The sequence below is a fragment of the Netta rufina genome (assembly GCF_964035555.1).
Source record: "Netta rufina genome assembly, chromosome: 2".
NCBI classification, from domain to species: Eukaryota; Metazoa; Chordata; class Aves; order Anseriformes; family Anatidae; genus Netta; species Netta rufina.
In genome coordinates, this window is record NC_140124.1 from 104,265,017 (window position 1) to 104,283,361 (window position 18,345).

Below are 18,345 nucleotides of genomic sequence, written 5' to 3' on the forward strand. Positions count from 1 at the left end.
TATACTCAAGGCAAGTAGGAATCATGTAATCGTGCTAGGTTTGCGCCAGTGAAAACTGTGGTATTCTGTACGTTTTGGTTTTTCAAATACATAGAAGAGTCTTAATTCATGAGGAATACAGTTAAATAAAATTCAAGTTAATAAAATCCTTTTTCTTTTCCTTTTGTATTGTATGGGTATAATGGAGAGAAACACTTAATACTCTAGTAAGGATATTTTATTGTCATCGATTCATGGTGATTGCAATGTTGGAGAATTAGGGAAAAAACAAGCTATATATATCAGCTCCAATTAGAACTTATACCATGTACTATTGTGTCTGTGACCCTAAGGGTACCAGGAGTTTTAAACTTTATTTTAAAAACTGAGAACTTAATTTGGAGAGCCTTAGAACCCCTCAGACCTAGTTGTGGCGATAAGATCAAAATGAGAAACATGGCTTAAAATAACTTTCCTACGAATAAAAAAAAAATACTTCAAAATTCCTTGGGCTCTTCCTGGGGCCACTGCATTGTATCTGGGTATCTGTTCCCCAGCTACATAAAGCTCGTGCTTTTTGCTCGGTAGGCACTTTAAACAGCCGATGCCACTGCAGTGGAAGAGGGAGAATTTTTATCTGCAGAAATTCATTTACTAGGATTGTACCAAATCTGATCTTATGCTGCAGCCCAGGGCAGGTTTAGCAGGAAAGTGCGCTTTGAGAGACAGAAGAAACTATTGCTGTGATGCTGTTTTCTGTTTGTATAAAAACATTTCAGGGCTTTGAAAGTTACTGGAATTACAAGGGATGGATTAGGAGGCAGGAGGTATAGGCCTATTGTGCTCCCCAGTCTGTCTTGTGAGCATCGCTGCCTTAGCAAATGGAGCACAGTTTCAGAAAGGGCTTTACTGGCATGCACTTGGGTGAGTGCATTACTTAGAAATGATGAAGCGATGAGTGAGCTGTTAAGGTCATCTCAATGGATGTCGAATATAATGTCTCAGGCACTTTGTCACATACTTGGTGCCATGTGGATTTTATTTCCAGTTTGATTCTCTGTGTGTGAGAGGTCAGCAGTGGAGATGACTTGCAGACAGGCAGACGACATTTCCATTCTTAAAGACAAAGAAATGTTATGTCAAGTAGTTGTACAGGGCAGTGATCAAGACAGAGATAAGAAAGGTGCGATACTACTGTTGTAATTATATATTTTTTTTAAAATGATAAAGAATAAAAGGAGTAAAAATACATATTTATTGGGAATAGCAGCAACTGCAGGCTGAAATTTAGTTAACTAATCTGACCTAACTTTGCATCTTTTTGCAAGATGAAGGTTTTGTAGCAAGTTTAGTGGGATGTCTTTTCAACTTGCTGGCAGCATATGTATGCTACTCGAACTCTGTGAAAGGAGATCCACCCCCTGTACTATCTGATGCCATCCAGAAGTGGTCTTTGATGGGCCAGGACCTCCTGACTCCATGGTCCTGCAGTTCAGATGTTTATAACTGATGGCAAAAATAGGGTACAGCTTGTTTCTCATCTCAGGCAGTGAGCTTTTAAAATTACAATCAGACATCCACAAAAGTGGAATCTTGCCCTTTGTTTTGGATAGTGTGTGTGTAAACGTGGACAATAAGGTGGAGGAAATGTATCTGTGTGTGAGGCAAAGACAGTTTGAATATCTGCTAAAATGAACCTCATCTGAAAGAAAAGATTAATGTTGTTCAGGATCATCGAAAAGTCATTGAGATCACCGTTGTTGGCCCCTAGCCATAGGCAGAACTGCAGGCAGAAGTGAGTGATGTCCACCAGATAAAACAAATGTTCATGTTGTGGAGTATCTGGAAAGGTCTCACACGTTTCTCAGAGACAGCAGCGAGTGTGACTGTGAGAAACAGGGAGAGACTGTGCGAGCACAGGAGTAAAGAAATTGTACTGGATCTGGGTTGGACTGTGGATCTGTCTGGTCTGCTGGCCACTTTGTGAACCCGCTTAATTGAGGGGGTATCTACCCTGGTCCTCCTTCAGCTCCCTGTACTGCCCAGGCTCTCTTCCCACTGGGGTGGATGCTCCACGCCTGCTTACTGCCTGAGGGGGCCAGCAATGTGCCATTGCCACAAAGAGGGCAATGGTGCCCTGGGCTGCAGTTGGCAAAGCACTGCCAGCAGGTCAAGGGAGGTGATCCTTCCCTTTCCTTCAGCACTGGTGAGGCCACACCTGGAGTACTGGGCCCAGTTCTGGGCTCCCCAGCACAAGAGAGCTGAGAACACACTGGAGAGAGCCCAACAGGGGCCATGAAGGTGGTAAAGGGCCTGTAGCCCTTCTCCAGTGCGAAGAGGCTGAGCGAGGTGGGACTGTTCAGCCTGGAGAAGAGGAGGCTCGGGGGGATCTCAATGTGTATGAATTGGGCTCTGAGCCCCAGGCCACACTTGTGTGCTGTGCGGGTGGCCGAGCACTGGCTCAGGCTGCCCAGAGAGGCCGTGGGGTCTCCTCGTGGAGACCTGCAGAAGCCGCCTGGCCGTGGTGCTGGGCACCCTGCTGTGGGTGGCCCTGCTGGGGCAGAGGGCTGGGACAGGGGGCCTCCAGAGGGCCTGGCCAGCCTCTGATGTTCTGGGACCCTGTGAGCGGTACCAGTAAATACCAATGACAGCCTATCACAGAGCTAAGCATTCAGCTGGGAGTGTTGAACCCATTACTGGCACCACATCAGGTCCTAAAAGACAGCATGGGATGCTGGGCGCCATAAGATACAGGGATTGTCTTGTAGGCAGATGTCTTCATCTGCCGCAGTAGGTTTGACTTGTATCTCAAAAATTTGTTGGAATGGATGTATATCCTAGAGCATTACAATTAATATTCCTTCCAAACTCTATAAAATTGTGTATAGTTTTATAATTGCCTACCTCATCAATTGCAGTTAAAGTCCATGTTCATCAAAAACTTGTCCATAATTTCATTATCCACGGTATGCCTTTTAATTAACCAAGTTTTTGGTAGAATACAGAAAAAGCCTTCAGTCAGTCATCTTTGTACTGATCTTACTGATCTTTTAAACAATGCCCCCTATGATTTCTTTCCTGTCTAATCTAATAGCTTAATTTTTTTCAGTCTGTCTGGATATATTCCAACCTGACCTGTATGAAAACATAAGCCTTCCAAGGTCTAATTAAGTACATAAATAGAAATGAAATCATTCCTTTCTTCTTTTTTCTTTTTTTTTTTCTTTTCCCCTATCTTCATGCCATCTAGAGACTCAGCTGGAAAACAGCTAATTAAAAAAGTAAATTACTTTTTATATAACATGGCTCTACTGGTGTATTATTTGTACAAAATACGGTTATACGGGTATTTAGTTAATAGATACCTAAATAATGTTAATGGTTAACTTATTTCACAGATACGGTCACTAGCCAAGTTACTCTTAATAGTCTCGTGACCATAATAGCTGTTAAACACAATGCTGAGTGGATTTCCAGAAAGGACAGTTGGAGAAACTGATTCCCAATTTTTTCTGCCGATAACCTCGCCTCTGCTTCCACTTCCAGGCTTCCAGTGACTCCACTTTCACAACTGTGTTGTCATCAGGCTTGCAACCCCATCATGATTTGTTTGATCCCTCCATTTAGGAGCCATTTAAATGAGGGAAAAGACTGGGATTTTTTGTTTGTTTTGTTGTGTGTTGCAGCCACTGTAACTCTGTAAGTGTTCCGTGCATTTGTTTTTTGCTTGTTTTTGTCTCTTTTTTAATAGTTTTTTTTTTGAGCAGCACAGTAACTGCTCTTTCCAGAGCTGAGCAAAGTATGTCGACCCACACCGCTATTTATGAAGAGCTTTGTCTGATACTCAGTGATGTTCTTAAAATGACTTGAAGACTGAGGGATTTCTTTCAGGGACTGATTCAACCGATCATATTCCCTTCAACAACTCCTGCTTGAGTTAAAGGGGCTTGGGGATCTTCAAAGAACTGAAGTAATGCTGCTGGCCAAGCCCTTGGAATTTAAATTCGGAATGGATGCTTATATACCTGAAAGCATTTTTTCCCCTATATGCAGGTTATGCATTTTTAAAATGACTACAAAGGTGCAAGAAAATTTTATTAGTTTCCCAGATACCAGCATGGGAATCACTTGCGTCAGTGACCAAATTGCCAAGAAGGTAAAGCAGGAGCTGCGCTAGGTTTTGTTCTGAAACCAGCGAAAGACAAAGTGAAGATCTGGATTCCTGAAATACCGTCTTCACTAAAATGTTGCATTTTAGGGAGCATTTTGTGGAAGCGAGCTCCTGACGCTGTGCTGACAAGTGTCTTATATAACCTCCCATCTGTCGCAGGCGCGGGAGAACGTGTCCCAAATGTGGGACAAATGTGGGACACGTGGCAGCAGCGAATCAGCTGCCTGCTTTTAATAGCGCAGGAAGAAATTTGAAGAAATTCACTATTTCTGTTACTAGAATTTGTCGCAAAATGCAGCTGAAGAAAAAATGGCCAAGTGCTGTAATGGTTTAAAAAAGCCAGAGCTATTGAAAGGCTTGCTCCCTACACATCTGACCCTTATTTCGTGAACGTATGCCCAGGCTGTAATAGGTGAATCAGATCTGTGGTACGGGTTTGAGGTTCTGGGATCATTTAGAAAAACCCTTTTAAGATGTTTTTGCTTTCTGAAAAGGAAACCCATTTAGGCTATGTATTTATTACACCATAATAGCTTTCCTTAATCCATTGTCCCAAGGGTACGTACAAATGGATACAGCAGCTGAGGTTACTCATAGGTTTTGGATCCCAGTTCTGACAAGCGGTCTGTTGTATTGTAAATGTTTTGGTTTCCATAATTTACGATTGCAGCAGATTCTGAAACCCACGGACACTGACTGGGGATGCTGGAGGGAAATGATAATATTTCATTTTGTCCAGAAGTTTAAATGCAATCATTTGTCACCCTGAATTGATTCCTTCCTAAGCAGCACCTGGCAGATGGAGGAGAGTTAAAGAAACCTTCGTAATTCATTGCTGCAAGGATAAAGTACTTTGTTTCTTTTTTCTCCCCAGTCTTCCAAAGCTTTCCCAATTTTATAGTGGTGGAAATTATCATCTATGGTGAGCTGCACTTAGGGGTCTGAGCCAGTTAAGCTGTGGGTAGGGGAGAAACTATTCCTATGAAAAAGTGAGTATTTTCCCTGCAGATTTTCCTCCCTACACAACTCCCTGTCAGGCAGAGTGGGTGGCTCTGTCAGTGCTCAGGAAGCATCCAGAGCACCCAGACCCTCACTTTGGCTGCATCCTGAGCTTATGCCAGCTCATTTGTGTCAAAAAAGGGCACTTTGAGAAATGTACCTTGTGGCTGGTGGGTTTGGCTCTCAGCTCTTGAGTGTGTGGTAGCCAGCAGCACCCACACCTGCGCTTTCTAAAGTAGAAGCTCCCCCTCCAGCTATGTTCCAGATAAACTAATTAGATGGCTGCCTTGTTCAGAAGATCTTTCAGCTGTTCAGTTATGTGTGTTCTTTCCCCCCCCCTTCCTCCCCTTCTTATTTTTTGTCGTTAAGAAAAATAGGTTGTAGTCTTTTTAGCTTCATGGAATATTTACATCAGTCAAAGGCATCAGCCTTTGGGCATAAACCAGCCCCGTTAAGTGTATGGTAGGGAGCATGGCTGCTGAAAGGGGTAATTGCTGCAGATGTTGTTGGACAGTCGAAGTAAAGGTTAAGCAGCTGGAACATGTTGTTTTTTTTTTTTTTTAATTGATACATACCTCCCAGTATGGAAAGGAGGAGCGACTCTGACAGTTGTGAGCTAATTTACTGCAGATTGTTTTTTGATTAAGAAGAGAAAAAGGAGAAAGTATCAGAACAATTGTGTATTTTGCAATTTATTAGTAAAGGTTAGATGTTCACACAAAAGCAAGTAGTTCACAGTTCACATATACCATCATAGAAATGGCTACTGCAACTTCAAAAATGATACAGAAAAGAAGAAACCCAGGGTGGCAAAATAGGCATAAATGAGACCTTCATGTTACTTGTTTTTTTGTTTTTTGTTTTTCCCCTTGGAAAAAGATTATGGCTTGCTAGAGTTAGACTCCCACAGCAGCAGGACCAGCCCAAGTTTCCATACAACCATTCTTTCCCAGTTGGGCATCCTGCGGCAATACTGCGAGTTGTGCCAAAATGTGCCCTCATTGTGCAATGATAAATGTGCTTTTGCAGCATAGGTGATTTATGACTTTTTAAGAGTCTTCCTCTAAATTATGTATTTTTTTTTTAATAGGGCAGCGGTAATATTTCTTCACTGATGTGAAAGCAAATATGTTACTTGCTTAAATAAGATAATAAATTATCCATCTGCTGTTTTTCCAAAACTTCCATGGTGGCTGACTCACATGTGCTGTCTCTGTTAGCACATGTGGTAGATACACTCCTTCATGTGTGCGAGTTAAGCACTTTTCCAGTGCTTGCATTTCTTCCCTTGAAATGGTTACGGTTTAGGAACTACTTGCAGGAAAAAAATGTTTTACCAAATATGCTTATTTTTAAGCTTTCTGGGAAACTCCAAGGTTTGAGACTCGTTCAGTTCCATTAAAGAAAGAGCTTGAGTGATCAAAAGTGAGACAAATATTTTTAATACATTAATACATAAAACTCTGTCAGACCTCTGGCCTGTGGGTTTAGTTTCATAAAATAACGAAGTCGTTAGCAGATTTAACTACCCTTTTTAATACATAAATAAATAACAAGAAAACAGATCAAATTAAACATTGGTAAAGATATCCCGGAAAACCCTCTCTAAAAGTGGAATGGAGTATTGAGAATGCATTGGTACTGCTGATCCCAGAACATTTCAATACAGAAGTAAAAGTAGCGTTTGGATGTGCAATTCTTTGTGTCTAAGGTAATTTCTCCAAAGCCACTCAAACCATTTAATCTTTTGCCTGCATTTGTGTGTGTGCAAGTTTGCCTGTTCTTTAGTTGACTGTAATTTTGATCATTTTTCATCTTCTTGTTAGTATGAAAGCTTTGTTTTCCCCCTTTGTAAACAATCTTTTCCATATTTGCATCATCTAATATTGTTCATAAATAAGAGTTTACTCCTGACAGATCAGTTTCTCTTCCTTACTTACAGATTTTGGGATCTGAGTAATAAAACCATAAAACTATGTTATACAGGCTGCGTAATGTCAATATAAATGCAAGTCTGTCACTATTCTGTTTGAAGGATTTCTCATAGTTGATTTCACCTTGCAACTGACTTTCTGGGAATTCCTCCTTAAACAAAAGCAAGCTGTCTTGCATTTGGCAAGTAGCAGTAATTTTGCTATGAATGGATTATTGCTAATCCAGTAACCTTTTCTGTGATGGAGTTTAACAAGCTTGCTACTTTTTTTTTTTTCAGATGGTAGCTCAACTGTAGGCATATTACAATTTCTGTGTATAGTTTTTTCTGTTATGCTGTTATCTGAAGTATTCTTATACTTAGAAATTAAGACTTTTTGCAGCAATGAAGGTCCATTTTTCAATTAAGAGAAATATTCAAATAGTATTTCAAATTATTTTTGCAGTATTACTATTCAAGTTATAAAATACTCAGCAGAATACCCAAACAACATCATTCAAAAGATGCTTCTGCTTTACTGTAAAGTAATGCCACCATTCAGTTCATTGACTAATTTTCTTTTCAATTACAGAATCTGAAAAAGATTCAAGAAATGGACAAAGAGGCAAGTGATGAATCCAGTACAGATCTTGATGACTTAAAGAATGCTGACTGGGTAAGACAACAATTGAATAATGATTCAGCACCATTATTAGCAATTTATATTTCTTTATAATGGTTACCTAAAGTTGTTTGGTTTATGTTAAAATTGGTGTCTGTTGGTTGTTTTTGTGTTTTTTGTTGTTTCTTTTTTAAACATATGAACTAGTACTAAATTATGACAAGCTAGTACCAAATGGAATTTCAGCCTTCCTTCACAGATAGATGAAATAATGTAAGTATCCAAGCATCACACTATTTCTTTAGACTCAGCTTTCATGTAGAAGCTTTTGCAATTTAAAAGGCTGGACATTTAGACAGGGATCATGCTAACTGCCCTTCAGAGAGGCAGCCAAGAAGTAGGCAGAGCCACCAGCTGAGTTTCTTTAGTGATGAAAGAAAAAATGCTACAGAGAACAGTTAGTAGCTTGTATTGTTTTCTATGTACTTTTTTGGCCAGTATGTAGAGGAACATTAAGACATTCTTAAAAGTTCTTAATTTCATTTTCCTGATCTTCTGTCTACTACCTGTTCTTACTCCTCTCTACCCATTCCCCAGTAATAAGAGGGAAATGTTAGTATGTGGTAGGCAGAACAAAGGAAAGTTGAGTACGAAGAGGGTATTGCTAGACCTGTATTTGTGTCTAGAATTGTCCCGGCCCAGATGCAGGACCTTGCACTTGGCCTTGTTGAATTTGGAACTACTACACGGAGAACAAATACATGAGTCCTGTTACATTCAGGGTTAAAAATAGGCTTACCTAAAATCACCATGGACAAAATGGATTTGGTTGATGTGTTAAAAATAAAATGATAAAGCTGTACATATTTGGTGGTGTCCTGAAAGGGGAGTGAGCAACTTTAGTTTAATCTCAGTTGGTATGCAAGGGTAAGGTATTAAATAAAATTTTGCTCTCCTTTCTCTTCAGGCTCGTTTTTGGGTACAAGTGATGCGAGATTTACGGAATGGTGTCAAACTTAAGAAGGTTCAAGAGCGTCAGTACAACCCACTCCCCATAGAATATCAGCTCACACCCTATGAAATGCTGATGGATGATATTAGATCCAAACGCTATACCTTAAGAAAGGTCATGGTAAGTCAAGAGAATTACTAGAATTTGTCAAATCTGAAATAATTCTCTTTATTTTTTTTCCTTTTCCTTTGTTTACTGTTTCTTTTTATATTTTTTCATTCCTTCAATTTATTTTATTTTATTTTATTTTTTTCCTGAGAACCTTGAAATTATGATGTCAAGAAGATATTACTAATGTTCATGGGTTTTATATGGCATCTTAAATCTATGTAGTATTTTGAGAGGAAAAATGTGAAGCCAACAAATATTGAGTATTTTGTTTTCCGTGTGGCAGGAAAAGATTAAAATTTTGAAAGAAATTCCTACATATCATATGCTTGAAGAAATTATTTCTGTTGGTTTATGATAACCTTAAGTGTCATTTTAACAGTCCTGTCATATTTTCTACTGAGAGATGGTGTTAGGCTTTTACTGGGGAGAACGTTTATGTTGAAATACAGCATAATTTTTGGAATAAATGTGGCATTCCAGACTATAAAGTGCCACTATAAAGTGCCAGTTGTTATATGAACTGTGACAGGAAATGAAAACCTACAGTGTTTGAAAACTTGTAGTACCATGATCTGCTAGGAATTGCCAAGGAACACATAGGGTAAAACATTTTAAACCTTCAATTGTAGAACTGAGCTCAGTTGTTTTCAGCATATCATATTGCTGATTTCAAGTGGAAAATTAAAAAAAAGAAGCAAAGGCAAGCTGGAGAGTGTTGATGAGTCTCCTCGTAGATACTCATGAAAGTGCATGTAAGATTGACCTGAGGCACTCTTTTTATCAGAACCCATTTGATATTTACTGGCGTCTCCTTGTTCTTTTATTCCTTTTAGTTTATACTGTGTTCATCATAAAGATGTTCTTCCTGATAAGGCAGCAACTGATCTAAAAGGATCCTTATCCTTAGTAAAACATTTTAAACCCCTTTGTCATAGGCATGTGTTTGGATGTGTTTGGTCATTGTCAGCATTTATATCTGACATTTATTTATGTTTGCTTGTTATTAGTTACAATGGAAACATCTTAGAATATCTTGTATTCAACTATACTTGTGTTCCTGAAAAAAAAAAATCACAAAATCTTTGCTAGTAAGAAGGCCAGGACTCCACCAGAAAAATTGAGAGAGGAAAGAGACAGAAATCATGTATTTGAGATTGTTAAAAAAAAAAGAATAGAGGAGGAAAAAATTTAAATTACTTCCATGGAGAACAAATACATGAGTCCTGTTACAAATATAAAGGCCTTTTGTGTATGAAGTGAAAGTATTTTCCTAACCAAAGTGTGGATGCAGACTAACAGACTATTTTCATTTTCTGCAGCAGCTTTCTGTTGCTTAAATATTAATAGGGGGAAATACATACCCAGGAATGGTATCTTTCTATCTTTACACACGCAGTTCAGAAAACCGAGCTAACTGACCCTATTATCCACTGCAAAAGTCACCTCAGGACCTTGCTTACTGTATGCAATCAGGATAGTAGTTTCATCTGAATAGGTACCCTTGGGTGATCTGATTTTGCTTTTGGCAAGCTGGGCTTTAATTCATCTTCTGTTGAGCGAGCTCCTGCCTCTTCTGAAGAGATTTTCTTCATTATGTTGTAGGTCTTGGAGGCACAGCTGCTCTCCTCTTCATCCAGACTCTTGCCATATGCAAAATCCCTGAAAACATCTATTTTTGTCCTGCTATCTTGTCTACTAGGTTGATTGTCCAAAATGACCTCTGGGCATAAACGTGAATTGGGATTATGATCAGCTGTAGGTACAGGACCTGTAGTGCTGTCTCTGATGCAATTGTTGGCCTTATCTGACAGCTGCTGGTGACTGTGTGTTAGAAAACTAACTTTTTTTTTCCTTATAACAAACCTTCCATCCAGTAATTTGGATTCTGCTGCAGGGTCTGCCTGAAGAATGTGCCAAACATGCCCAATAGAAGGCGGTTTGATATGAAATGTGTGGAGCCTGGAGGATTCATACAGAATTACAAGTTTGGTTAGATGTCATAAATACAGCATCGTTTAGCTGACTTTTATGGGTCAGAGCTAATTATACATATTCCCGTCAGAGAGAACTGTCATGCTTCTTGAGAAGAGGAGGAAATGACAAGAGTCCTAAATCTGAATTTTAAAGCAGCCTGGGAAAGATGGATTATGTTTCTTTCTATCAGCCAAAGCAGATGTTTGGCAAAATCTTTATTAAAAACATTTTGTTGCGTTAAAGTTATGGGTGGTATTTTTAGAATTGACGGCTTGTGAAAATGCATGCCACTGAAGATAACAGGAGGTGGATCATTTTCAAGTAAATAAAATGTTAGATAAAGGCTTTGCTCTTCTTTTTACGAATGTAATGCTGTGTTTAAAAGAGTATCTCGATCTGTCCCTGACTGCTCGGTATTCCTAGTAAAAATTAGGAAAGGAACAGATGTTCCTGTTAGGTGCATCACCTAGGAACTATTTTGGTGGTTTAGACTGTCAGCAGTGTTAACAGATCCCAATAATGGGAGCTGTCTGTTCTCACAAGTCTTCTGTCACAGGGCAATCCTTCAAAATGTCTTGATGTAAAATGTCACATTCTGGGCTTTTTGCAAAAAACTGGTTTCAGTGACCTCTGCATTTCTATTTTAGTCGATACGAAAATAATTTCAAATTTGTCATCTCTCCGTCCCCCTGATGCAGGAGTCTTTGTTTCCGTGGTTGTCATGGGAACAAGATGACTTTCATCCTGGCATTTTGTAATCCTGGCATGTTTGCTTTAGCAGCTTTAATGGCTTTTTTTTTCTTCTCCTACAAAACACTCCCAGAAATCCTAGGTATAGCAGCGAGCTTTACAGTTCTTGATCATGCTTTAGGGCTACCCAAGGAAGTAGTGGCTCTGTGTGAGTACCACGATTATTATATGGGATTGTAAAATTGTATCTGTAATAGACGTGCAGGTGCAGCAGCACGAATACAGTGGTTTACAATGTGCAGTATCAAAGAACAGACACTGCTGCTTGACCTTTCTGCATGGAGCTAAATCAGAAAATTGATATGCACCGTGTAACAACAAGGTGACAACTAATGCACTACACAGTCTGCATAATGAAATTTAACAAATGCATATATATCTACTTACAGTGCTTGAATTCACAGCCGGACTGTATCATGGGCTGTTTTGGGAATGATGTAGCACGTCCCCTCTGATGATGTCAGCCTTCGCAATTTCATCTCAAGTGAAAATTTCTGGATGGCACAGAACCACCAGTTTCATTTTATCTGTTACTAAGAGATAGGACTCTTCTACTTAATGCTGTCACCTTTTATAGTGTGAAAAATAAATGGCTGAGATAGATGAATGTCAGTGATAAGAGACATAGCTCTTGTGAGTCGTGCACAGGTCACCAAGTACCATTCAAAGTTATTATTTTAACTGCAAGTCTCTATTTATATGTTAAAATTTGATGGAAGCAAGGATTATGTGGTAATTTCTCTGTGCTGTAGCTGTTCAGATCTCTAAATTTCTGGTTGATTTTTGTAATCATTGATTATGCTTTTCCCACCTGACCAGTTTTAATGCATACGGCTGTACAAAAGCCATTTTATACACGTGAAGATTTAGGACAGCATTACAGTGTTTTGAGGTATTTATTCAGGTGCTGGTTTGCAGTTCAGGCAGTGTGGTATGTGAGCACCAAGATCATTTTGCTTGTATTCTGCATGTGCCGCGGCTGCATCTGTGCAATGCAGCTCTGATTTAGGCTCTAATTGAGCCATGAATTTTAATTAATTAATTAAAAGATGCATGTTAAATTGCTCATTACAGGGAGAGTCGGTTTGAGTGAAGAAATAGATCTAGCGTGGACGGAGAAGATAAAAGCTTCCCTTCAGTGTCTTTCCTGTCAACATCTTGTTTGGAAGCCATGAGAAGGGAGCTTCTGCTGGCGCTCCCGATCCTGGCTTCTTGGCTGAAGCAACTGATAAACATCCACTTGCTTTGCCACCAGCTTCCTCAGCATCCTGTGGAAAATCACTTAAGCAAACCTTACTTTTCCCCTTTTCCAATCAAATGGAAATAGTGATACTAATTACACTCTGGTGGCATTAAGTCAGCGCAGAGAGTGCCCTGAGGTGAAAGGCTCAGAGCCATGTATTATTTATTTCCTAGCGTGGTGCAGAGAGCTGCTCCCCAAGGCTGGAATTGAGATTATCAGTGTACAAAATGGCTGTTCTGATGCTAATAGCTCACAACTTAAGCTATCAGCCTTGACATCTGATGAGCAGTAACCTGTGGATGAGAGACTCACCATTTCATTAAGGACCCTGCAAACCACGCTGGCCTTGAAGAACTGCTCAGTCTTTAAACAGGAGAAATCAATCACATCACTTAAAATAATTTCCTGCTTATCATAAAATGCCAAATCACCATTTAATATAAATCTTTCCCCTTTTAATTTTTCCGTACTGTTTCTAGGAAGATGTCACGCCACGTGGTGTAGCAGCTTGGTATTCTGCGCCACGCTGCATCAAGTTCCCTCTGAGGAAGCTAATGGGGTGGGGAACAAATGGAAATTAGACCGTGTAGGTAGGATACCTCCAGAAAGAGTCCCAAAGGAAGTAATGATACGTTCCCCTGAAGGCACTCGGCATCTGATCCCATTTCAGGGAAGGGATGAGCCTTCGATGGGAGGCTGTCGCCCTGCCTCAGCCCAGAAACAGGGCACGTCCCAGGTCAGCAGAGCTTATGTGGGAGCAGCATGGTATTAGTGAAGTTCAGTGAGGGTTCATGCTCCGGTGACCACGCGGGGATGTAAAATTTCTTTCAAATTGGAGGACGGGGCTGATAGCCAGGTACTGTGTGGTAAAAGAAGGTGCCAGAAAGATGTATGGCATAGGATGCTCTCTGACAGTGTGCTTGGGCACTGTGCCACACAGGCTGAACCCGACAGATGGATTTCTTAAGCAAATCCGTACAATTATTCCCAGCTTACAATTCATAAATTCTTCAGATGATGGGAAAGCTCCCATCGCCTTGTTTATATTCTGTGCATGTAGTGAATTGTTGGCTGTTTCCTGTGATGTGCTGTGTATGATCTTACCTTCAGAACGAGATACCTGAGGAAGAAATGTCTGTCTCTTCAGATAAAAGCAAGCAAACAAGAACAACTCCCACCCAGCCCCTCTTCTGGTCCCTCCCTGTACTCTCAGTGTCATGCCGTGGCATTCTAGCAACTTGACTTTCTGGACATATTGGCAAATCCTGCTTTACTCTTGAGTAACTTACTGACGTGCAGGTGAAGAGGTGTCTATAAAACCATGCCCAGGGGTTTTCTCTCCTTCTGCTGGGATTTCTACACCAGGGCACCTCTTCATGGCCAGAACAGCAGAGACAGGTTACAAAATCACAGAATCACAGAATCATCTAGGTTGGAAGAGACCTCCAAGATCATCTTGTCCAACCTCTGACAAAAGACAAGGGGAGCTTATCTTTCATCCATTGCTAAAAGCAAATCGTTGGTGATAGTCCTGGTGCAGTGTTTTCTTTCATATCAGAGTTTGAGAGATGTTAGGCAGATCAGAAAACTGGGCTCAAAACCTAAGAGCAGGCTGTTACAGACTGTGTAATGGTTGGCAGAGAGCCATGGTTCCAATAGATGTTCCTGAAGAAATGGTCCTGGCACCTTTTCCTCCAAACGAGATACGAGCTTTGTCTGCATTCTCCCATAGACATGGTTGCAGCCTTGAGACTTAATTCCATCATTTCAAAATCCTAAGTACTGCTGATTGATGCTGCTGGAACTGTGGTTATTCTGGAGCTATCTGCAAAGCTGAAAAGCTTTCCCTTAAGTCTTTGCTTGCCTGTGCTGTGCATACAGATCGTTGTTCTGTTCAGGACTGTTGGGATTTTGCATCAAGTGCAGGTGTCAGAACTCTGCAGGCTCTGCCAGGGATGTTGCAGATTTTCTTTTTGTCACCTGCATGAGTATCGATGCAAGACATGTGTGTTTCCCTTTCTCCTTTTCAGGTCAACGGTGACATTCCACCTCGATTAAAAAAGAGTGCCCATGAAATAATCCTGGATTTCATCCGATCACGACCTCCATTAAATCCTGTATGTAATCCAGTGTACTTCTTTCCTAACGAAAATGTGTCGTTTTAAAAAATGTCTGTGTTCAGGGAATGTGTTAAGTATTACATTTTCTGACACGGTCTTTCAGAAATATTGATTTATGGATATAGAATGTGGTCTCTTGAAGAACAATGTGTGATGCCTTGCAGTTGCCAATAGCTGTTCTTACCAGCAGCCCTTTATCTCTGAGTCACGGAAAAATGCATTTCTCCTTCTGTTTTCTGTGAGTTTTACAAATGAGTGCACATAAAATCCTATCACAACATGCCACATTTTATTGTGTTGTTCCCCCCTCCCCCCAGTGTGACATCTGCTTTCAAGGGAAAACTGTTTTATGTAAATCTAATTATCTGTATATACCAAGGCCTCTGCAAGAAAACTGAAACCAACCCCACCACGGCCACGCAGCCTTCACGAGAGGATATTGGAGGAAATCAAGGCAGAGAGGAAGTTGCGTCCAGTCTCACCTGATGAGATCAGGCGTAGCAGGCTGGGTAAGTCCATTCCAAGTTTTTACCAGCAGCATCCACAGAAAAATTCCCACACAGGGAGCAGCAATATTAGCAATATCTATGCAGATGTCACTGAAGATAAAAATTATTTTTACCCGTTCAGACGAAGAGAGCATAAACCTAATGGCTTTGCTAGGGCTGTGTAGTCTTCGTGCTAAGTTATTTTCAGAATAAGGTACTGTATGATTCAACTTGATCCCATCTTGCTTTTAATGTAAGCATTAGATAAATTTAATGGCATTAGATTGCTCGTTAGATGTGACAGTTAATGTTAGATTTGCTCAGACTGGAATGGATATTAGTTCTCCCCAGTGCAATATCCCTTACATATCTGTAAGTATCCTTTACATGTCTGTTCTTATTTTTTTTCTCTTCATTTCCTGTTGCTAGCATCATCAATTATTTTATTATTTTAAATGAAAATCTGCTTTGATTTTGTTTGCTGAAAGTATTGCTTCTATATTGAATCTAAATCTTTGCTTCATGTTACAAGTTATGGAGCATGTGCTTGTATATGTTTTCAGTTGATCAAATAATTTAGACCTTCGCTGCAAATCTGTTAGTTTCTGCAGTGTACATTCAACAACCCACTATGAAATTATACCAATATTACACTTTGCAATGATCACCAATTCGCCTTAGTGCAATGGTTCTGACATTGACAAAAGCGTGACAAACGCAGCCTTACATTGTGGCATACTTTACTTTAAAAGCATGGTATTTAAACTGCATTAGGAAAACTGAAGTAGCTTGATTTTTGAAGAGCAAAAGTGGCATCTTATGGTTGAAAAAGCATGAAATACTCCACGTGTGTGCTCTGTTGTTGCTTTTGCAGAATATTTGTGCCTGCCACATGTGCTTAAAGGCACTGATGCAAGTGGATTGTGACAACCCATTCATTCTCTCTAAAGGAAAACAGTTTCATTAGCTGTTCTGTTGCATTGTTCTTTGATAGAGTACGTTGTAAAGTTTGGTGAATGCTTGGGTGCATTTTAAAATGCATGGTGCTTTGAATATTGTTTCTTTGGGCCTTCCAGCTTCTGGTTTTGATTCAATTTATGCTTGCTGTATCAACTAATGATTCTAATAGCCCTAGGCATTTTTCCAAATGTAGGAAGTTTGTAGAAACATGGAACAATTCTTTGCTTTTCTTTCAAACATTAAACTTCGGTATTTTACATGTTCTCCATTTGGAAACTATCATGTCCTGTAAGGGGCAGCAAATTTGATCTAATACATTTTTATAATTTTTAACTGATACAAATTACATCAAACTCATTCAGTAAACAGTTTCCAAAAACAATCTTAGATTTTGGAGTATTACTGGTTAGGACTTCCTGGACTGATTTTAGGGTATGTCTTTCAGTAAAGGATACCTGTCTTCCAGCAATTCTTCTTTTTTAAGAGAATTCTTTTTTTTTTAAACTTGGGAATTGTGATAATTCCCCTTCAGTCCAGTGAAATGTTTGGATTAAATGTCATATTACTGGAGGTGTAAAAGGGGATGTGAGTCTCACTTCCCAACCATAGTGTTGAAGATTTTATTTTTTTAATGTGGAATCATATATATTTTTATTTGTTGCTGGCATGCAGAAGAAAAAAAGAGCAAGGATCTTGAAGATAATTGCTTCTTATGTTGAAATATGAGGCTTGGGGTTTTGTCACATTGAAATGATTGTTTTGCCCAAAGTTCCTTTTAGAATACAATGTGTTTGTGCAGAACTGGGGACAGAATAATGCTAGTAACCTTCAATATGATACCGATAGATCTGCCATATAGTTTAGGTGACCACTGAATGTAATTTAGTGTAGCAAAATGTAAGGCAAAAAGATTTAAGGATTGCAAACCTAAGGAGAAGCACAGTGTGGGACACTTGTACCATCTGGACAGAAATATTTGTTGCTATTAAAAAGAAAAGAAAAAAAGGAGCTTTATAATGAAAAATCTGGGAGTATGTGGTACACTCCACACATCCCAGAGTTACTCATTGTCGCCCAGTTTCTAGCAGTAAAGCACAAAGCTACATTTGAATATTCTCTGCAATATGAGTGGACCTGTGGCTTCCCAGCTTTGTCTCCTTGCTTTGCACAACCCACACATACAGGTGAGATCTGCTCCATCCCAAGTCACCATCAAGCAAAGGGAGAAGCTGGAAGCAAAGTGCCAGCCCCTGAGCCTTGCTGGTGGGCTGTGTGGCTGGCCCAGGGCTGGCTGCTGTTAAACCAAAACTTCTTTGGAAATGGCAATTAAATCTTGGTAGCTGCACTTACAGAGGGAGACACTGGGTTGAAGAATTTGAATCAGTTTTCAGACAAGCTCAGCGGATCATCAGAATAAACTATCAAGGTAAACACAGCCTTGAGGTACATCTCCTTTTAATTAAAAGTATGGATTTATGACTCAAGTTGAGCTAATGGAGCTTGGAGAAAACTTTGTTTCATGCTCTTGTTTTATTAATCTTCACTTGGGACGCAGCATTAGGTGATAACAACTCTGTGTTTTAAAATGCATCTGCCTTTATGTTAAGTTTGGACAGCAGTTTAGATCCTGTTCTGCTCTGCTGTCTGTGGCTGATGTTGTCTAGGTAATAAACTACAGGAGAAATGCCCTGACTCCCAAATTTGTCTCAGCGTCAGCCACCTACTGTGCTCCCCGCCTAAACTTGCTCTCATGAGCAAAAGTTGTCCCAGTACAATGCTTTTTCAACCTGTTTTCACATAGAGGACCCTTTCATACCAACGCTGCATGTTTGTCAGCCACAGGTATCACAGGTAAGCTGATGTCAGTTTTGATGTGTCCTGGTACATTCTTGTAGCTGGGCCTTGCCTGCTTATCTGGATTAGTATACCGAAATTTTGGTTTCCGTTGAGAATATGTTGAGTGTCTACTCCCCGAATTACACTGCACAGCTCAAAATGTGGGTA

General features: G+C 39.9%; 1 protein-coding gene across 1 annotated transcript in view; it reads left to right on the forward strand.

The window, feature by feature from the left end:
* The window catches only part of SPIRE1 (spire type actin nucleation factor 1), a gene marked incomplete at both ends in the record, with an annotated part of 122,961 nt that overhangs the window by 81,753 nt on the left and 22,863 nt on the right, over positions 1 to 18,345 (forward strand). The window contains 4 exons of the mRNA XM_084283080.1: positions 7,654 to 7,737; positions 8,651 to 8,815; positions 14,804 to 14,890; positions 15,273 to 15,402. Coding sequence (XP_084139206.1) covers positions 7,654 to 7,737; positions 8,651 to 8,815; positions 14,804 to 14,890; positions 15,273 to 15,402 — 466 coding nt within the window. The remainder of the gene's footprint in view (positions 1 to 7,653; positions 7,738 to 8,650; positions 8,816 to 14,803; positions 14,891 to 15,272; positions 15,403 to 18,345) is intronic.